A 20742-nucleotide genomic window follows, 5' to 3' on the forward strand; every position below is an offset into this window, starting at 1 on the left:
TTTGGACATGTAGAGAGGGTGGAACAAAATAGAATGACTTTGAGAGTGTATAAATTTGTAGTGGAGGGAAGGCGGGGTAGAGGTCGGCCTAGGAAAGGTTGGAGGGAGGGGGTAAAGGAGGTTTTGTGTGCGAGTATTTTGGACTTCCAGCAAACATGTGTGAGCATGTTAGATAGGAGTGAATGGAGACAAATGGTTTTTAGGACTTGACGTGCTGTTGCAGTGTGAGCAGGGTAATATTTATGAAGGGGATTCAAGGAAACCGGCAGGCCGGACTTGAGTCCTGGAGATAGGAAGTACAGTGCCTGCACTCTGAAGGAGGGGTGTTAATGTTGCCATTTTATAACTGTAGTGTAAGTGTGCCTCTGGCAAGTCAGTGATGGAGTGAATGATGGTGAAAGTTTTTCTTTTCTTTGGCGGGAAACGGCCGATGTGTTAATAAAATAAATAAAAATAAACATTTAGACCATTTCTTTTATGCTCACTATCACCTCTTCATGGACAAGAACACTAAAACTTCTTGCACCATTCTGCACAGGCATTCAGGAGTGTTATGTCTTACCTAGGATGTCTGTTGTTTCAGTATTTTTCATAGTTCATAAGATGGCATATATCTCTAATTCTTCTGGAAATCTGCAGCTGTTTTCTATAATTTTTTTTTTAAAATGTGCCATATCTTTCACAGTCTATGCCTGAAGTCCATCATACGTAAGAATTTTTTTATACTAGTTGGACAAATGATCATCCTTTTATAACAGGTAGTGCATTTGCCAAAATTCCAAACAGACCCAGAAATCATTCTACCATGTCAAGGTAACAACTCTGTGTAATATGTACATTCATTTTTTTCACCACATTGGTTGTTTCCCACCAAGAAGGGGTGACCCAACAAAAGAAACACATTCACCATCACTTATTCAGTAGCTGTCTTGATAGAAATGGATGGTTGTTACAGTTCAAATAGCCTTCCAAATGGCAATGCCCATAGTTATCTTTCAGAGTGCAGGCACTGTTCTCCACATTTCCAGAACTCGAATCCTGCTACGCATTCAATATTTTTAATTATATAAAGCTACAGTCCTAGGTAATAGGTTGGTAGACAGCAACCACCCAGGGAGGCACTACTGTCCTGCCAAGTGAGTGTAAAACGAAAGCCTGTAATTGTTTTACATGATGGTAGGATTACTGGTGTCCTTTTTTCTGTTTCATAAACATGCAAGATTTCAGGTACGTCTTGCTACTTCTACTTACACTTAGGTCACACTACACATACATGTACAAGCATTTATATATACATACCCCTCTGGGTTTTCTTCTATTTTCTTTCTAGTTCTTGTTCTTGTCTATTTCCTCTTATCTCCATGGGGAAGTGGATCAGAATTCTTCCTCCGTAAGCCATGCGTGTTATAAGAGGCGACTAAAATGCCAGGAGCAAGGTGCTAGTAACCCCTTCTCCTGTATATATTACTAAATGTAAAAGGAGAAACTTTCGTTTTCCCTTTTGGGCCACCCCGCCTCGGTGGGATACGGCCGGTGTGTTGAAAGAAGAAACATGCAAGATTTCAGGTACGTCTTGCTAATTCTACTTAAACTTAGGTCACACTACACATACATATACAAGCATATATATACACACCCCTCTGGGTTTTCTTCTATTTTCTTTCTAGTTCTTGTTCTTGTTTATTTCCTCTTATCTCCATGGAGAAGTGGAACAGAATTCTTCCTCCGTAAGTCACGCGTGTTGTAAGAGGCAACTAAAATGCTGGGAGCAAGGGGCTAATAACCCCTTCTCATGTATGTATTACTAAATGTAAAAGGAGAAACTTTAGCTTTTCCTTTTGGGCCACCCCGCCTCAGTGGGATACGGCTGGTGTGTTGAAAGAAAGAAAAGAAAAACATGCAAGATTTAAGGTACGTCTTGCTACTTCTACTTACACTTAGGTCACACTACACATGCGTGTACAAGCATATATATACACACCCCTCTGGGTTTTCTTCTATTTTCTTACTAGTTCTTGTTGTTTGTTTCCTCTTATCTCCATGTCATAAGAGGCGACTAAAATGCCGGGAGCAAGGGGCTGGTAACCCCTTCTCTTGTATACATTTCTAAAGTTAAAAAGAGGAGCTTTTGTTTTTCTTTTTGGGTCACCCTGCCTTGGTGGGATATGGCCAGTTTGTTGAAAGAAGAGATAAGATAAGATAAGATTTCGTTCGGATTTTTAACCCCGGAGGGTTAGCCACCCAGGATAACCCAAGAAAGTCAGTGCGTCATCGAGGACTGTCTAACTTATTTCCATTGGGGTCCTTAATCTTGTCCCCCAGGATGCGACCCACACCAGTCGACTAACACCCAGGTACCTATTTGCTGCTAGGTGAACAGGACAACAGGTGTAAGGAAACGTGTCGAAATGTTTCCACCCGCCGGGAATCGAACCCGGGCCCTCCGTGTGTGAAGCGGGAGCTTTAGCCACCAGGCCACCGGGCCACCGTCCGGGCCACCGGTGAAGAAGAAAGAAAGCTAAAGTGTCAGCAAGCTTCTGGCAAGTCAGCGATTGAATGAATGATGGTGAATGTGTTTCCATATTTTTTGGGTCAGCCTACTAAATTTGTGCTTTTTGTTTCCAGGGCACGCAACATGCAAGGATTCCGTGTGACGTGGAACAATGGCCACCAGATATCATTTGCTCAGAAATGGAACCCTTGGAGTAGAGATATACCTTACACAACATTTACCTCCCATCCTCTTTATTGGTACACAGGTAAAACACTTTGGTATCTCTCACTTTCTTCACTTATGTTGTAGAAAAAATTATTTGTATGTAAATTTAAATATACTGTAATTGCAATTATTGCTTTGTCTACCATTTTTTCATAACATGTCTTATCATAGTTTAAACAATAAAAAGTTCTAGAAATTAAGCCTCGAATCTTAATTTATTTTAATTTCTGTTTGTTTTAGCATCAGCCAGTATAATTATACTGTACTGTTACAAAGCTTTTTGCCACTGTTTACTACTACTGGCTTGAACACTACATTAATTGAGAATAAATTTTTCTTGCATTTAATGTGAAATGTTTTTTGGCCAGGTTTATAAATAAAATTAGTTTCCCAAAGGTAAGAGCTTGATATTGAAAATTGAATACAGTACAGTTTAGCCTTATTTTTTAATTCAAAATTCTTCTAAATAAGGTTTTTCTAGATTATCAAATTTTCCAGCTACACTAATGCAGTGGAACCTCGGTTTTCATTTTTAATTCTTTCCAGAGAGTCTGACAAAAACCAAATTCGACAAGATCTAAAGCAATATTTCCCATAAGAAATAATGTAAATCCAATTAAACCATTCCAGACACTCAAAAATATTAACAAAAAATACATTTTATAGATAGTAACTATAGTTTTACAGAAAACACTGAGAAATAAATGTAAAGTACTACTTAACATAATAAATAAGTACTTAACATAGTAAATAAGTTACACTGAGTTAACCACTTAACCTAGATTCAACCCCGCACATGGATCAGGAAAATTATGTTGGGAGATACTCCAAAAAAAAAAAAATGCTCAAGAATCCCAAATAACATAGTACAGTACTGACAGAGCTAACACTTCCCTTAGGTCATCCATCAGAGTGAACCTGCTTGGATCATTCAGCTATCTCTTCTGCCCTTCATTCTCTCACCTTTCAACTCCCTCTGTGCATTGTCTTTCTTCAATATACCTATAGGCCCATATTGGATATAGGTGAAAACTTACACCTAAGAATAATTTATGGCCAGTACTAAAATTTCACTTTGAGTTTTCTGCCTTCAGGTTACAGCTGTCTCAACTGTGATTTGAGTGGTGTTAGTAGGATTCCTAGTGGTTTATCAGAGCCATACACAGTACATTTTAAAGACTGAAAAATGGCTGTTTTTCAAGGTTTGATGAAGCACAACAATTGCCATGTCTTTATGTTGGCTTTTCAACTGGGGTTGTTGCAAATGGCTCTTGTTTTGGGGTCATGCAGCAACCACATAGAAAATGAGCAATTATTAGAAAATGGAGTGTAAAAAGGGCCAGCTGAGTTGGAAAGTGGTAGGAAGATCCTAAAATTTATGATTTAGGAGGTAAAGTAGATAGGTTGTATTCCTTGTAGTTTTTCAAAAACTACACAGAAAGTAGTTTTTCATTCTTCAAAACATAATTCAGTATTAAGTATTTTTATCTACTGTATTGAGAAATGTATGACTAAGAATGTCAGTATGATATGCTGTTGTAGCTAAAGACATTCTTTTTTGATTTTAGGTTGTGAAAACAGCACCTATGATGCCAAGAGCCTCGCGAAAGAACTAAAATTAGCGATAGAGAATTTTCAAGACAGGCCTGATACAGCCGCAACTTGCAGTGTCAGCCAGAGTCCTATCATTATTGAAAATTATGTAGGAATTGCATCTCTACTTCACAATGCTACAGAACTTGGCTTCTTCAAGCTTCGGGGGAAAGTGAGCTTTTGAAAAGGTTGAGCATTTGTAGACATGTAGTTGAAGTGGGACAAAAATTACTTTAATTTTGTATTTGTTACAAAGATAACGAGATGCCAAGTCGCCTAGATGTTGTTCGTAGGAGCCACCGAGCAGTAATATACTGTATAGCTAAAGACACTATTTGCCAAATGATGTTTTGTTATACAAGCATTCTGAAGTCTTCAGATAACTTGCATAGCAAAGAAATACTCAACTCTACATGTGAATTTGCTTGCATAATTGCGCACACCAAATCCTGCTGAACAACACAGTAGAGACGACAGTGTTTACTCATTCAAACCTTTTATTTTTAACTGCTGTTCATTTGTGTGACAAATATTGTCTTTGGGTATATTTAAGCTTCCTGTTTTTCTAACAAATTTTTCCTCCCCACCAAAGGTTTGGCGGCTTGCAGCGTGAGCCATTATGAACCAAAGAATGCAACGAGCACCAAAAGTTTAGGTTGAAGGTTGAAGAAAATTTGAAGATTAGATGCATTTGTTGAGTGATTGAAGATTTGATACACTATAATAATTTACTGAGAGATGGAAGATTATCTTCAGAAGATATTCACAGGATTGTATGTTTTTATCTTCTGTTTGTTCTTGATTGTGTTAATATTACAGTTAAATCACCACACTCATACTTTCTTTCTCATCCACACTCTTAATCTCTAACTTTTTTCATCATCTCATTATCCCATTTTAATACCTTTTCTCTTCCACTACTACTTCCTACTTGGGAATCTTTATTGAGAAAATGTTTCACCAGTCAGTGGCTTCTTCGGTCCGGTACAGAGAAGAAAACGATGTTCTTTTCTGTATTGGGCTGAAGAAGCTACTGGCTGGTGAAACGTTTCCTCAGTAAAGATCGCCAATTGTTGAATGAGTGTCTCATTCTTCAACTTGTTGATTTTCAAAACCAATTTCATCTTTCCATTTCTTTCATTCTTCCTTCTGTTCTTTACCTCACCCTTTAAAATATTTTTCTTTGATCTTTTCCTACGCTTCCTTTATGTCATTAGGTTAAGTACTAATGTGGATATATTAGTAATATTTATTTTACGAAAGAATCTCCTAGAGTAAATACTGCTTCATATTAATGACACTATGTGGGCCACAGCAACAGCTGGTACTGTATTCAGCTGTCTGAGTAGTGTGCATACCCGAATGTTATGAAAATTAATGAGTTTTTTATGTTAATACCAATTATGATGATGCTGTGCTAAATTTTATTAGTGCTAGCTAGATCTAAAGAATGAGTTGTAAAGGTAAGTGTAAGCAATGTTAAGATTTTCAGTCTCTTTAGACTGATCATGTATCAGGAAGGCAGTATAGGTTGAGTGTACTTTTGTGAATGTAACGGTAATTATCCTATCAGTTGATGCAGGAGGCATGAGCATCAGGAACAGTTTATTGATTGTGAAACAAGTCATATAATTACATTTCAATTAGGCATTCATGTTTTTCTTTTGTAGCATTGACAGGAGAATGTACAAAGTTGTACACAGACCAAAGATCTTCAGGATTACACTTACATCATCCAGCTTACATGTACACAAAGTTCTAGATATAATGGGACAGTACAATATCGAGTTAAGTAGGAAATAAGATTGCAAAGAATAATTAATTGAATATTTAGCATGCTTTGAGTGAACTAGTCATAGATTCTTTGAAATAAATGTTTTAAATTTGGATATACTACATTTTCTTACTTGTATATTGTTACCATAACATATAGCATGAATGTAAAATATACAGAAGTAATTAGTAATTAATTCTAAAGTTTTATGTAAAATATAAATACCACCCCAAGGCTTATTTCTCTGTTATTTTGTAAATATAGCTTATATATTCATTTACTTTTATCCTTATGTTGAACTTAAAAGTTCTAGTAGGCTTTTCTGCATTTTTAATTAAATTATTATATATATCAGAGTACTTAGTACTTTCAGTAAAACTGTGCTATCTGCCCATCCTTCATAGTAAGAGAATAAGTGATGGTTAATAATGATTTTTTTATACTATTGTAAATGTTGGCCAAATCTTAGTAAGCCCCATGATAGAGTGTAGAGTATATTGTTCAAGCTTAAAGTTGGTATTTATCAATCAGTTTCATTTGTTAGCTTTAATATTAGCTGAACTACATTGTTGCTTAAAGTCAACATTTGGGTGATGTCCAAATAAAGGGTAAAAGTTTAGAAACACTACTCAAATTACCTGTTTTGAACATTATTAGCACCTTGCATGAATCTCTAAGCACATGACTAGTTTAAGGTAAATATTATATATTTTATACTGTGTCAGATTGTGTTGTAAGAATATAATCTATATATGTGTGTAATATAATCAAGTTAGAAGAGTGCTTACAAAATATGACAGGATCATATATATATATATATATATAAATATAGACATACCATCACCTGAATACTTAGTAAATACAATGAACATATCCACAGTTTTATCATTAAAACAAATCCCACAAGAATAAGTCTCAAGTATGTTGACATGGTGCCACATAAGTACCTAATTTACACAACATAAATGGGCTTATATAAATGTGTGACAAACACCTGTCAGTGGTGTGAGCAAGCTCCAAGTACCATCTATTTCAGCCTCACACAGAGGCCATCTTCAGCTTGTTGATGAAGCCCTCAGTGCGAGACCAGAATATACAGTGCTTTTCTTGCCTTTTGCAAGTACTGTATTTTATTTTGTCCATATAGGTTTAGTTGTATCACATTTTGGCTTACAAGATAGTTTTCTTATCAAGCTGTCAGATGCTCACCTCACTGAAGCAAACATCTACAGATGTCTCAGACAAACTTACTTGTAAAATTATTCGTCCTGTAGTTTTAGTAATCCTTGATGAACGGTACTGTATTGGAAAGCTCACATATGGAAAAATAAGACAAGCTGTTTTTATCAGTTTTGTACAGTGAGAATGATAGTAAATCATGTATCAAATAAAGGAAAAAGATGGGTTTGTAGAATATTGTGATCTGTGATTAAGAAGGATTATAAAAAAAATAAGCCAGTGGCTCAAAATTATTAAAAATAATAGGTAAATTTGCATAAAAGTGGTACATACAAGACTTTGTAGACATACATTTTTATGCCTCTAAAATTGTGTATGTAGGTAGAAGGTTGGTAGACAGCAACCACCCAGGGAGGTACTACCGTCCTGCCAAGTGAGTGTAAAACAAAAACCTGTAATTGTTTTACATGATGGTAAGATTGCTGGTGTCCTTTTTTCTGTCTCATAAACATGCAAGATTTCAGGTATGTCTTGCTACTTCTACTTACACTTAGGTCACACTACACATACATGTACAAGCATATATATACACACCCCTCTGGGTATTCTTCTATTTTCTTTCTAATTCTTGTTCTTGTTTATTGCCTCTTATCTCCATGGGGAAGTGGAACAGAATTCTTCCTCCGTAAGCCATGCGTGTTGTAAGAGGCAATTAAAATGCCGGGAGCAAGGGGCTAGTAACCCCTTCTCCCGTATAAATTACTAAATTTAAGAGAGAAACTTTCGTTTTTCTTTTTGGGCCACCCTGCCTTGGTGGGATACGGCCGGTGTGTTGAAAGAAAGAAGAAAATTGTGTATAGTGTACATCCATTTTAATCACTGATTAATTTACAAATGTTGTATGATAAGTTTTAGCCTGTATGCAGGAATGTTGACAGTTTCTATTTACAGGATCATGACAGTGTTAGAACTAATTTGGTATACATAAGTACAGTTAGGAGGCGACTAAAATGCCGGGAGCAAGGGGCTAGTAACCTCTTCTCCTGTATATATTACTAAATGTAAAAGGAGAAACTTTCGTTTTTCCTTTTGGGCCACCCTGCCTTGGTGGGATACGGCCGATGTGTTGAAAGAAAGAAAGAAGTACAGTTAGGTAGTATGTAAGTCTCATTATTCATGGATGGAAGATTGAACTTCTCACTCCTTGAGATTAATGTCCCACAAGGGTTTACCCCCTCTCATACAACATAATAACAAAATGAATGATAGATTTTCACTTTGGAATGCACTAAGAGTATATAAGGTGCAAGGTTTTTACAAATTGAAAGTTCCTCAAGGAAGGTGCCTTGATGCCAGTGAAAAGCTTTTGAACTAGGGAAGTGGATCTTTTCCCCACCTCAGTAGATTGAACCTGAGTTCTTCCTATTAACTACACACACACTGAGATCCCTATGGGGTTAGCGCTTCCCTTGATTATAATAATACGAAGTAATATAGGGGCTTATTTAAAATTCTTTCTCTAGAGATGCAAATGATTGGTCTAAAATTTATAGTGAGTTAAACAGGAATGTAATTTCCTGTGTTCATTTGAGGAAGTGAGCTCTAGTTCTTGGTCCCACCTTATTTTTGACCAGTTACATGAAAGTAGTAATGTCATGCATGCCATGGGTTTTTAATCTATGAAGTTTGCTTCCAGTGTATATATGTTCATTTCATTATAGTTCTCTATAACTCATGTTGAAAAAATATTTAATGATATCAATGTTGCTTACTTGACTATAATTTCCAACTATGCCTTCTCGGTCTTACATTCCTAGCAAAGGGCCTATCCCTGTTTACTTTGTCATCATTGTAGTGCCTCTTTTTCTTTATTCCTGCAGCATAATACTTAGTCTCTTTTCCTAGCTCATTTGCATCAATTCAGTCACCAGCCTTCTAGCTTTACTAGGTGGTGATTCCACACCAACAGTGTGTTATGTCACTCTTGTTTTAATGTTTTTATTGTTAGAAAGGTTAAGAAGGTCTGAAGATAAGATCAGATTTTATTCAGATTTTTAACCAGGGGGAGGGTTAGCCACCCAGGATAACCCAACAAAGTCAGTGCATCATCAAGGGACTGTCTGTCTTATTTCCATTGGGGTCCTTCAGTCTTGTCTCCCAGGATGCGACCCACACCAGTCAACTAACACCCAGGTACCCTCTTATGTGAATGGGACAGCAGGTGAAGGAAACATGCCCATTGTTTCCACCTTTCCTGGGGATCAAACCACAGACAGACTACGTGTGAGGCAAGAGCATTGCCTACCAGGCCATGGGCTTTGTAAGAGAAATGAACTTAAAAGGAGGATGGAAAGTAAAATGTTAATGACTAACACGTGGTGAAAATTTTACATGAAGCCTGTCTTTCAGGAAAAGGGAGAAGAGAAGAAAGTATCAAGGGTGTAGATATATAAGTACAGTACATATCTTTGGCAAGACAGTGATAGTGTGAATGATGGTGAAAGTGTTTCTTTTTCAGGTTACCCTGCCTTGGTGAGAGATGGTCAGTGTGTTAATAAACCTATCTGTATCACTGCAATGTGTTTTGCAGTTATAGTACATACTGTTGAATTTTCAACTTTGGTTGATTTCAGTCATGGTGCATATCTATTTACTGTGTATTTTTATCCAGAGTGCTTTGTTGTGAATTAAACTAACATGCTTCCATTTTTTGTTTAACTGTAAATTTACAGAATTTAATCCATGGGGACTTAATACTTGTACAGTATCAGTTATCGGAATCGTGACTGTGATTCAGTTGCACTGAGATTAAATGATGATCTTATACCCTATTGCCAAGTACAGTAATACTAATTCCCATATAGATATGGGTAAGGCAGATTTATTGTGTTACTTATTGCTGTAAAAGAGTGTTTTAGTAAACTTTTTAGCATTAAAAATAATGTAAAGTAGCTTGTGTACTTTTTTAAACATTTTATCTTTTAATTTCGTTCATCCTTTTGAAATACATTATCCTTTAAAACTCTTCATGTATGGTGCAGTATTAACTTACTGGAAGAAAAACTTTTATTCAAAAAACAGGTTTAGTGCTTCTTTTTTATTATAATAATTCAAAAACATTTTGTAACATTGTTATTCGTGGCATTCTCTGTGGAATTTGTATATAAGGAAAATAAGTGCTGGGATTGTGTTTTTACTGGATCAAAATTGTAATTTGTGTAGTTTTTAAAAGAATCATTACTAATATTCCAAATGCAGTACAGGTAGAGTACTTTATTTTGGGTATAGGTATTGGTTGGATGCATTTTCTGATTTATCTTAGGATGTCCTCTTTAATAGGGGTCACTTGAAGCTGGTGAAAAGCTCATTCAAGGAATTGGAGCTTCCCTCACCTTCCTCAGAAACAACTTGATGCTCCAGGTGCTGAAAGACCACATATGGTTAAGCACTTCCCCATAAATATAATGTTAATGCCATGGAATGTGTGTGTTTCATGTCTGAGTACATGAGTGCATGTGTGATTGATTCTTCCCGATGAAAATTTTGGTTAAGGTTTATGTTTATGGAGTTGAGAATGGAATCACAAGTAACAGATCCTAAAATATGTATAATAATCTGTTAGAAAACACAGTACCTCGCTATTCTGATAATTCAGATACAAGTTGTGATGAATGCTTTACTTTAAAAGCACAAAAAAATTTTGTTAGAACTGAAATTTCAGTTTGTAAAAAGAACATTAATTCAGCACCATGGTGACCTTAGGCAAACAGAATTCGTATTTTTAAGTTCAGATATACAATGGTTTTTATTACAAAAATAAATATTTAGGTAATTAAAATATTCAAATTACAAAGCATAATACAGTACTGTACAAGTTTCCATTACCTTTAAGTCAGTTGTGGGGATTATATTTTAATTTCATTTTGTTACTCTGTTTAAGACTAGTTTATGCCTCACTTTAAGATTTTGTAACTAGTATTTTATCACCAGGAAATGTGTTGAACTTTTACTCTTGTATGAAAGGGTAAATAAATCTATATGGTAAGTGTGAATAATGATGGGCTTTTTAATTATCTAATTTAAATTTTTATTGAGAAGGCTATATGATAACTAAAATTAGGTAAGTAGACAGGAATTTTCATGAAGAATATAAATCATGCCATGGCAGGATCAGTTTACAACTAACCCACAGTTCAACCAGCACATGGTCATTTAATCTGTTCATTAAATTCTTGAAACATTGGTGGTTATGGTGTTGCCAAACTATGTTTTGTAAGTTTTTCTGCAACACGATATGCTCATATTACTACATATTTCCATAGAACAATGAAGTATGTATATGTATTTTGAGAGGAATAATAGCAAACAGCTGCAGTAAACATGAGTATAGCAAATTGAAGTTGTCTTCATTGTAGTTGACAGTGATATGACTATAGTGCTATTGTGGATCCAGATAGCATTCTGCTAACATTAGTAATGAAGAACAGACACACATTACAGAACAAGCTTCTGTTTGGATAACATCTCACACAATTTCATCAAGTTATAATAGTAAATTTTCAACTGAACCCAATAATATCTCAATAAAAGCTTATTCTGCAACACATCTTTTCTTAAGTACATAGTACATTACTACTGTATTAGGAAGTACATATAAGCCTATTATTGTGCATAGTGGTCGATAATTGTAGGGAAGTACAAAACAAACGGCAAATAATATATACTGTATTCTTTAAAGCCAGAGTAACAACTGTTTCAGGTTTGTTGTGCTAACTCACAGGAATTGGATGAGTTGTGTTGTAAAATGATTAAGAAAAATAAAATTGGGAGCTGAAGCCTCTAGTGATTCATAAGATAAAATTTACATTGATTATTAGTGCCACAGCAGTAATTTCTACTGGTATAGTATTGTATCTCGTGCATATATTTTTTCTTTATCAGTATTCATCTGTAAAAACTTGCATTTGTGGTCTCAGTGGTGGCTCATGATAACCTCCCTATGGTGTATAGAAATATACCTAGTTGGATGAATCTTATTTTAGCAAGCTGGCCCAGTGGCTTATGCACTGGCCTGGAGTTTTATGATTCACTTGCTGTAAGTTCAGTCCCCACCTATTCCATGGTTTCTCATTATTTTGGCATTGGCACTTCTGCAGCTTTAATTAACATCAAGTTATTTGTTGGAAATTTGGTAATGCAGTAAATTCTGTTAGAATCAGCACCATTGGCAGTGAGGTCATGCAATGTCAAGTGCCAGTCTCAAATTAATTTTTTTATAGCAGCTACCACTTAAATACAGTGGTACCTTGACTTACGAGTGTCCCAACTTATGAGTTTTCTGAGTTACGAGCCGTCGCTTGGTCGATTTTTTGCTTTGAGTTGCGAGCCAAAATCCGAGTTACGAGCAAGCTTCAGATACACCGCCACTAGTTGGCACAGTGAACACCACAACATCCTCCCAGCATTTTGTGCTTTTTCTGCAGTTATTTTGCCAAATTTCTTTTTTCTAACCATGGGTCCTAAGATAGTAATTGCAAAGGACAGTGCTAAAGAGAAGAAGAGGGTGATGTCCATTGAATTAAGGCATGAAATCATAGAAAAAACATGAAAAAATCGCTTTTGTTTCAGTGTTTTCCTTATGAAACTAGTAATCTAATGAAGTTAGCCTCACAAATACTCAGTTTTCTCATATAATAACACCTCAGAAGGGCAAGAATGGGAAGATATGTTCAGAGCAATAATTATTTTTACCTCAGGAGTGGCCACCACCATTTGTCACATAATGACATAAATATTTTATTCTAGAGTATATATCATGTTTCTATCATATTAGATCAGTTGTGATAGATAAATAAGCCGTACAGTTGATATTAGCGTTATATTGAAGTATTTTTTACTGCTTTCCGAGAGCCAGGAATTCTACTGGAACGGATTAATGGCATTTCAATTAATTTCAGTGAGGAAAATTGATTTGATACATGAGCAAATGAGTTATGAGCTCGGTCACGAAACGACTTGAACTCGTAAGTCAAGGTACCACTGTACTTAGTGAAAATGGGATACAATAAGATGACTGCTACAACAGTGTAATAGAAAGTAAAATATTTTAAATAATTTTTTTTTTCCACCAGTCATCTCCCACTAAAGTAAGAGTGACTCTTTAAAAAAAAGGAAACATTCACCATCTTTCATTCATTATGATGAAAAATGTAATTTTTGTTTTGGGTCACCTTCCTTTGGAGGGAGACGACTGATGTTATTGGGCTATGGTAAACTTTGGATAACTGAAACCATGGATATGGAAGTCCTAATGTACATTTAATATTTTTATTAACACATCGGCAGTTTCCCACCAAGGCAGGGTGGCCCGAAAAAGAAAAACTTTCGTCATCATTCACTCTATCACTGTCTTGCCAGAGGCATGCTTACACTACAATTATAAAACTGCAACATTAACACCCCTCCTTCAGAGTGCCGGCACTGTACTTCCCATCTCCAAGAATCAAGCCCAGCCTGTCAGTTTCCCTGAATCCCTTCATAAATGTTACCTTGTTTACGCTCCAACAGCACGTCAAATCCTAAAAACCATTTGTCTCCATTCGCTTCTATCTAACACATTCATGCATGCTTGCTGGAAGTCCAAGCCCTTTGCACACAAAACCTCCTTTACCCCCTCCCTCCAACCTTTCCTAGGCTGACCCCTACCTCTCCTTCCCTCCACTACAGATTTATACACTCGAAGTGATTCTTTTTCGTTCCACTCTCTCTACATGTCCAAACCATTTCAATAACCCCTACTCAGCCCTCTGGATAATAGTTTTGGTAATTCCACACCTCCTAATCTCCAGACTATGGATTCTCTGCATTATATTCGCACCACACATTCCCCTCAGACATGACATCTCCACTGCCTCCAGCCTTCTCCTTGTTGCAACATTCACAGCCCTTGCCTCACACCCATACAAGAGCATTGGTATAACTGTACTCTTATACATTCCCCTCTGCTTTCATGGATAAAGTTCTTTGTCTCCACAGACTCCTAAGTGCACCACTCGCCTTTTTCCCCTTATCAGTTTTGTGATTCACCTCATCCTTCATAGATCCATCTGCTGACACATCCACTCCCAAATATCTGAACACATTCCCCTCCTCCATACTCTCTCCCTCCAATCTGATATGCAATCTTTCATTACCTAATGTTTTTGTTATCCTCATCACTTTTAATTTCCTTCTTTTACATACCCTACCAAACTCACCAACCAAGCTCTGCAACTTCTCTTCAGAATCTCCCAAAAGCAGTGTCATCAGCAAAGAGCAACTGTGACAACTCCCACTTTGTGTTGGATTCTTTATCTTTTAACCCCACACCTCTTGCCAACACCCAAGTATTCACTTCTCTTACAATTCCACAACAGTCTCTCCGCTAGTCAATATGGCTTTCATAAGGGTCGTTCTACCATAGACCCCTTACTACGCTTGGATACATATGTTCGTAATGCCTTTGCGAATAATCACTCAGTTATTGCCATATTTTTTGACCTTGAGAAGGCATATGACACAACTTGGAGGTATAATATTTTGGCCCAGGCCCATTCCTTAGGCCTCCAAGGCAATCTACCATCCTTCCTTAAGAACTTTTTAACTGACAGACATTTCCGTGTTCGAGTCAATAATGTTCTTTCCCCGGCCTTCGTCCAAGCTGAAGGTGTCCCTCAGGGATGTGTTCTAAGCACAACACTTTCTCCTTGCTATAAGTGATTTGGCCTCTGTTCTTCCACCCAATATTTGGTCATCACTCTATGTTGATGACTTCGCTATTGCTTGTGCAGGCGCTGACTGTCATTTTATTGCAGTTTCTCTCCAGCATGCGGTCGACCGTGTTTCCACTTGGGCCACCACGCATGGGTTTAAATTTTCAAGTACCAAAACTCACCAAATTACTTTCACTAGACGCTCTGTTATCTCCGATCATCCTTTGTATCTCTATGGCTCCCGTATCCCCGAACGTGATACAGTCAGGTTTCTAGGCCTTCTCTTTGACCGTCGGTTATCCTGGAAACCTCACATAACCTCTCTGAAGGCAACTTGTCACAGCCGGCTAAACCTTCTTAAAACCCTTGCTCATCTTTCCTGGGGAGCTGATCGTCAAACTCTGCTTCGCCTACATTCAGCCCTCGTTTTATCGAAACTCGATTATGGTGACCAGATTTATTCTGCGGCCTCTCCTGCTACTCTCTCTAGCCTTAACTCTATCCATCACCAAGGATTACGTTTGTGCCTTGGTGCTTTTCGCTCTTCCCCTGTTGAGAGCCTCTATGCAGAAGCGAATGTTCCATCCTTGTCTGATCGCCGTGATACCCATTGCCTTCGCTACTATGTACGCTCTCACGATCTACACAATCCTTCCATTTATAGAATGGTCACCGATATTAGTTGACATTCTTTATTCGTTCGCCGCCCCTGTTTGCTCCGTCCCTTTTCTCTTCACCTACATTCACTCTTGTCTTCCCTTCAGTTACCACCTTTATATGTTCAGGTAGCGTCTCACTTTTCCCTACCCCCCTGGGAAGTTCCAGCTGTTCGGGTCTGTTCTTTCTCACTCCCTTGCTCGAAAGCTCAACTGCCTACGGTGGCTTCCCGCTCTCTTTTTCTTGATCACTTCCACTCCCATTCTCATGCCACCGCTGTGTACACAGATGGCTCTAAGTCTTCAGACGGCGTCGGATTCGCAGCAGTGTTTCCGGACAGCGTCGTGCGGGGACATTTAATATCTTCAGCTAGCATTTTTACTGCTGAACTGTATGCCATTCTTGCAGCACTTATTCGTATCGCATCTATGCCTGTGTCATCATTTGTAGTAGTCTCAGACTCCCTTAGTGCTCTACAGGCTATACGAAAATTTGATACATCTCATCCCCTAGTTCTCCGTATCCAACTTTGGCTACGCCGTATCTCTACCAAACATAAAGATATTGTTTTTTGTTGGGTCCCTGGTCTTGTCGACGTACAGGGCAATGAACAGGCAGACACTGCTGCGCGGTCAGCAGTACATGACCTACCAATTTCCTATCGAGGTGTTCCATTTCTGGACTATTTTGCTGCAATAGCTACCCACCTTCGCACCCGTTGGCAACAACGTTGGTCAACTCTGCTCGGTAACAAACTTCATTCTATTAAACCGAGCATAGGTTACTGGCCGTCTTCTTGTCATCAGTGCCGAGGTTGGGAGACCACTCTCTCCCGCCTTCGCATTGGTCACACTCGTCTTACTCATGGGTATCTCATGGAGAGGCACCCTGTTCCTCTCTGTGAGCAGTGTCAAGTTCCAGTATCGATTAGCCACATTCTGTTAGACTGCCCTCTCTATCAACGAGCACGCAGAATTTACCTCCAACGTCGTCTTCGTTCTACTAATCTCTCTTTACCTTCCCTTCTTGCTGATGGACCCTCCTTTAATCCTGACTCTCTCATTGACTTCTTGACAACGACTGATTTACTCCACAAACTCTGATGATACTTTTCGCACTCCCCTCAGCCCTTTCTAGTTCAGTCTCTTGCTGCCCTTTACCCTTTCACCATCCACTGCCCCGCTGTTATCCGTAACCTATTACTCATCCATCTCCCTTTTGCCACCTGATGCCCTCGCTTCCTTCCTGCCCTGCAGCGCTGTATAGTCCTTGTGGCTTAGCGCTTCTTTTTGATTATAATAATAATCTTACAATTCCATCTATAAATATATTGAACAACCATGGTGACATCACCCATCCCTGTCTAAGGCCTACTTAGTAAGTATTGTATAAACTAAGGAGACCCAACTGTGTGTTAGATCAAGCTTTATTAACAACCTGACAGTACAGTACATGGAATATTGTGATAACCATTGTGCTACCATGTGCAGGCCGAATTTTAGCGGTTTGCTATTACAGTACTGTGAAAGTCCCCTCATTTGTTAGAAAAGTTTCCAGTTATGGTAGATGTAAATGAAAGAATCAGATAGAATTTTATTATTGTAATTTAAGAAGTTAGTTGATAGTATAGCATACTGCATTTTGTTTGGGAGCATGTGTAACTAATTGCTGTTAGACAGTGGTTGTTTGTCCAAAATCAATTTAACAAAAAAATTCAGAGGAGTAGGTGCAGGCACTCCTAGAAGTACAGCATTCTTCTTTAATAACTTCAAACAGTTATTTTAATTTTTTTTTGTATTATTCCTCTTTATTATTACCCCTGTCCTATACAATGCCAATCTGCCATCATTTACTTATGTTCATATCTGTTATCTACAGCATTACTGTATACTCAGACCATCATTGCACCATAATTAGAATGCTACCTACACTTGCCCAGAGCTTCTGCTGCTTTATAGTGTGTCATATTTTAATTTGTTTGTGGTTAAATGCTGCATATGTTTTATAGTCTAATATAACATACTCTGTCCTAACCTGACCTAACCAGAAATAAAGTATTTTTCTAATTCCAAGAATGTTCAGAAATTGATGCAGGGAATCACACAAGAAAATATCTTAATCATTAACAAAACATTTATCCACAAATTGTGAATGGATAACTTAGGACATTTGTGTTTCCCCTGGGAAGCAAGAACATTTGCATAAAGTAGAGTATTTAGATGTTATGCAAGACTGCATAACATTGCTTAACCAGGCCTAGATCACCATGCTTCAGCATGCCATAGGAAATTAATGTTTGTCTGTTGTGTTTACTATTCTTTTTGCAGTTAACAGGTTCAGTTGCTGATGCTCTATAATCATATAAAGATACGTTTGGCCAGAGGGAGAGGAAGGGAAAATCGTTAACTTGTGTAGGATTTCCCTATTTCATCTACTGAGTTTTCCATTTGTATAATTTTTCAGGGTATTACTGTTGTTGTTTTAGTGGTTTTGGTAGTACAGACCTACAGATATAATGTTCTCAGAAAAAAAGTATCTTAAATATCTTAGTATTTATTGTTGTTTGTCCTGTAAGATGACTGTCAATCTTTAATTTGTGATCTATCAAATTATACGAAGAAACATCTTGAAATATTTTTTTAGAATAGTTTTCTGTTCAGTTAAATATCTTACAAAGTTTGAATAAGGTCTGACATGTCATACTTTACTTGAAAAGTTGCTAGTTTCTATACCTTTGTTCCATACCTGTATGCTAGTCAACTTATTGTAATTGTGAGATGATATTGATCATCCTACAGTAAACTTTTTACAGCAATGTAGTGTTCTTATGGAGGTACTGTTATAATTATTATGTTACTGTATTAAAGGAGACTATCCTCTGTGTGTGTGTGTTTATGTATTATTACTGTACTGTGTAATGAGATCAGTTCATGAAGATTACTTATGATAACAGTAACTTAACATAGAATACTACAAATAACTGCACACCTGGAAATTACATCTCATGTTGATAAATCATTAAAACAGTTTCATTTCATACTTTTAATTTTTTATATGATGCACTTTTGTTTTATTCTTGGCTAGTACTGTATTTTACTTTCAGAAGTTTGATTAAATATTGTCCCTAGATATGCTAAAAAATATTATGCATGTTACAGTATATGTACGTACTTGTATTTAGATGAATATATTGCCAAGAACATGTTTTTTTGTACAGTGAACCCTAAATTTTTTAGTGGATACTTTCAAAGAGATCCCTACCAATTTAGAATCTCATAAATTATGTCCATATACTGTACCCAATAATAAAAGTTTTTTTTTCTGATTTGAGCTCATATTGTGCCTCGAGGGGATGTATTATCAAATACAGTATTATGCTTTAACTTCATTAGAATTAATTCATAAGAAAAAATATCTGTAAACTAGAGAGACTGGTGCCAGGTAAACCCGCTGATCACACAGTGACCAAAATCCTTTGGATGGTTTTCGATTTAAGAGTCACATATCGAGCCAAAACAAAATGAGCACAATAAAAAATCAAAGTTGTTTGCAGACGACCTTCCAGTAAAAAAATTGAACAGTCAAAGAAGAGATCTGAAAGGCCATGAATTTGGGAGTGTGATTGTGATTGGATAAAGGTAATGCATGTGATAAAGTAGAAAAATAAAATAATGGATCTCTTGAAAAAAATCTTTGTTGGACATAGTATTTATAATCCTTCAGGATGCTACCTCATTTTTGGTGCTGTTTGTGGTTATTTCTAAACTAAATGACCAGGCTATGGACTTAGAACCTAAATGCATACTTTCTTTACAGTTACAGGTCTACTAGGAGTGTTTCAGTATTTGTAATCACATGTAGGAGATCTTTTATTAATAATTAAAGGTTAAGATAAGACTGGCAACCAACCTAGATGTTAATGTGATTGCTATGTGCATACAAAGTTACCAGAGCCAAAAAATTTGTTTTTTGCTAAACCCTTGCTTGCTGTATACTGTAGTATTAAGCAAACACCATAATGAAGCTAAAGATAACAGAAAATATTTTTAATCAGAATGTAAAATGACAATAACTAGATATTAAAAAAAGTTATCATAAGAGATCCAACCATGATGGCTTTTTTTTTTTTAATTTAGCTATGAAAAGTAAGATAATAGTATTATATCACTTAAGAATTATGTACAATATTCTTAAAAGAAATGATAGTGTCAAATATTTTCATAGCGGAGTATTGTCTTTGATGACATATCATTCTTCTGTTTATAGAATATGTAAATTCAAAGGTAAAGTTGCCTACTCAATAATGCCTGGCTATATAAAGACACAAAGTATATTTTCAACTAAATTACCTAAAGTTGTGAAATTATTAGCATATTAGTAACTGTGCATACTGTTTTCTTATCAGCACATCTCACCATTTCAACATACACACACACAAGAAAAATAAGCTAACATTATTCTTTGCTTTAAAAGTGAGGGAGTTATGGTTCAAGGAGATACATGCTGCCTGTTTCATCACTCCTCATACACCTATAATGCATTATAGTTTCCTTCACTAGAATAACTTGCATAAAATGATAAGATATTTGTATGCTTGTAAAGTAATGTGGTTATTCAGTAGACCTATATAATGTATGAATGTTTAATGTTTATTTTAAAATTCCAAGTGGAAAGTTCGTATACCATGCAATCATATTTGGATATATTTAATTTTTTTTTTAAATTTATGTAGAATAAAATGTATTGTTAATATAAAGAGAAATAAAATTGGCTTTGACAGTCAAAACACTGATTATGATTTTCCTTTTTAGTATTTTTCTGTAATGTTTTTACGGTCTAAATGTATTCCTTATTGTTGCTACTGTAGACAAATTTTAATGTGTCCTTGATTCTGTTAAAGACCTCTTGATCCAAGGAATCAGAGCTACCCTACCCTTCTTCGGATCAAACCTAATTTTTCCTTCTCTAGGCACTGCATGACCACAATTGGTTTTTGTGCTGATCACAAATTATACTGTAATAATATAGCACAGTAAGTTTCAAAATAATAAGAGCCACTAACGAATAGA

General features: G+C 36.5%; 1 protein-coding gene across 2 annotated transcripts in view; it reads left to right on the forward strand.

Annotated features, from left to right (window-relative positions):
- The window catches only part of LOC128703632 (tumor protein p63-regulated gene 1-like protein), a 34580-nt gene extending 14121 nt beyond the window's left edge, over positions 1-20459 (forward strand). Inside the window, exons 6-8 of one of the 2 annotated variants that reach the window (XM_053798367.2) lie at positions 2626-2759; positions 4288-4500; positions 4905-20459. In XM_053798367.2, the coding sequence (XP_053654342.1) occupies positions 2626-2759; positions 4288-4496 (343 nt within the window). In that variant the 3' untranslated portion in view covers positions 4497-4500; positions 4905-20459. The remainder of the gene's footprint in view (positions 1-2625; positions 2760-4287; positions 4501-4904) is intronic. The other variant, XM_053798366.2, reaches the window with a different exon arrangement.
- Positions 20460-20742: the final 283 nt, after the last annotated feature.

This window comes from Cherax quadricarinatus, chromosome 76 (genome assembly GCF_038502225.1).
Source record: "Cherax quadricarinatus isolate ZL_2023a chromosome 76, ASM3850222v1, whole genome shotgun sequence".
Taxonomy (NCBI): domain Eukaryota; kingdom Metazoa; phylum Arthropoda; class Malacostraca; order Decapoda; family Parastacidae; genus Cherax; species Cherax quadricarinatus.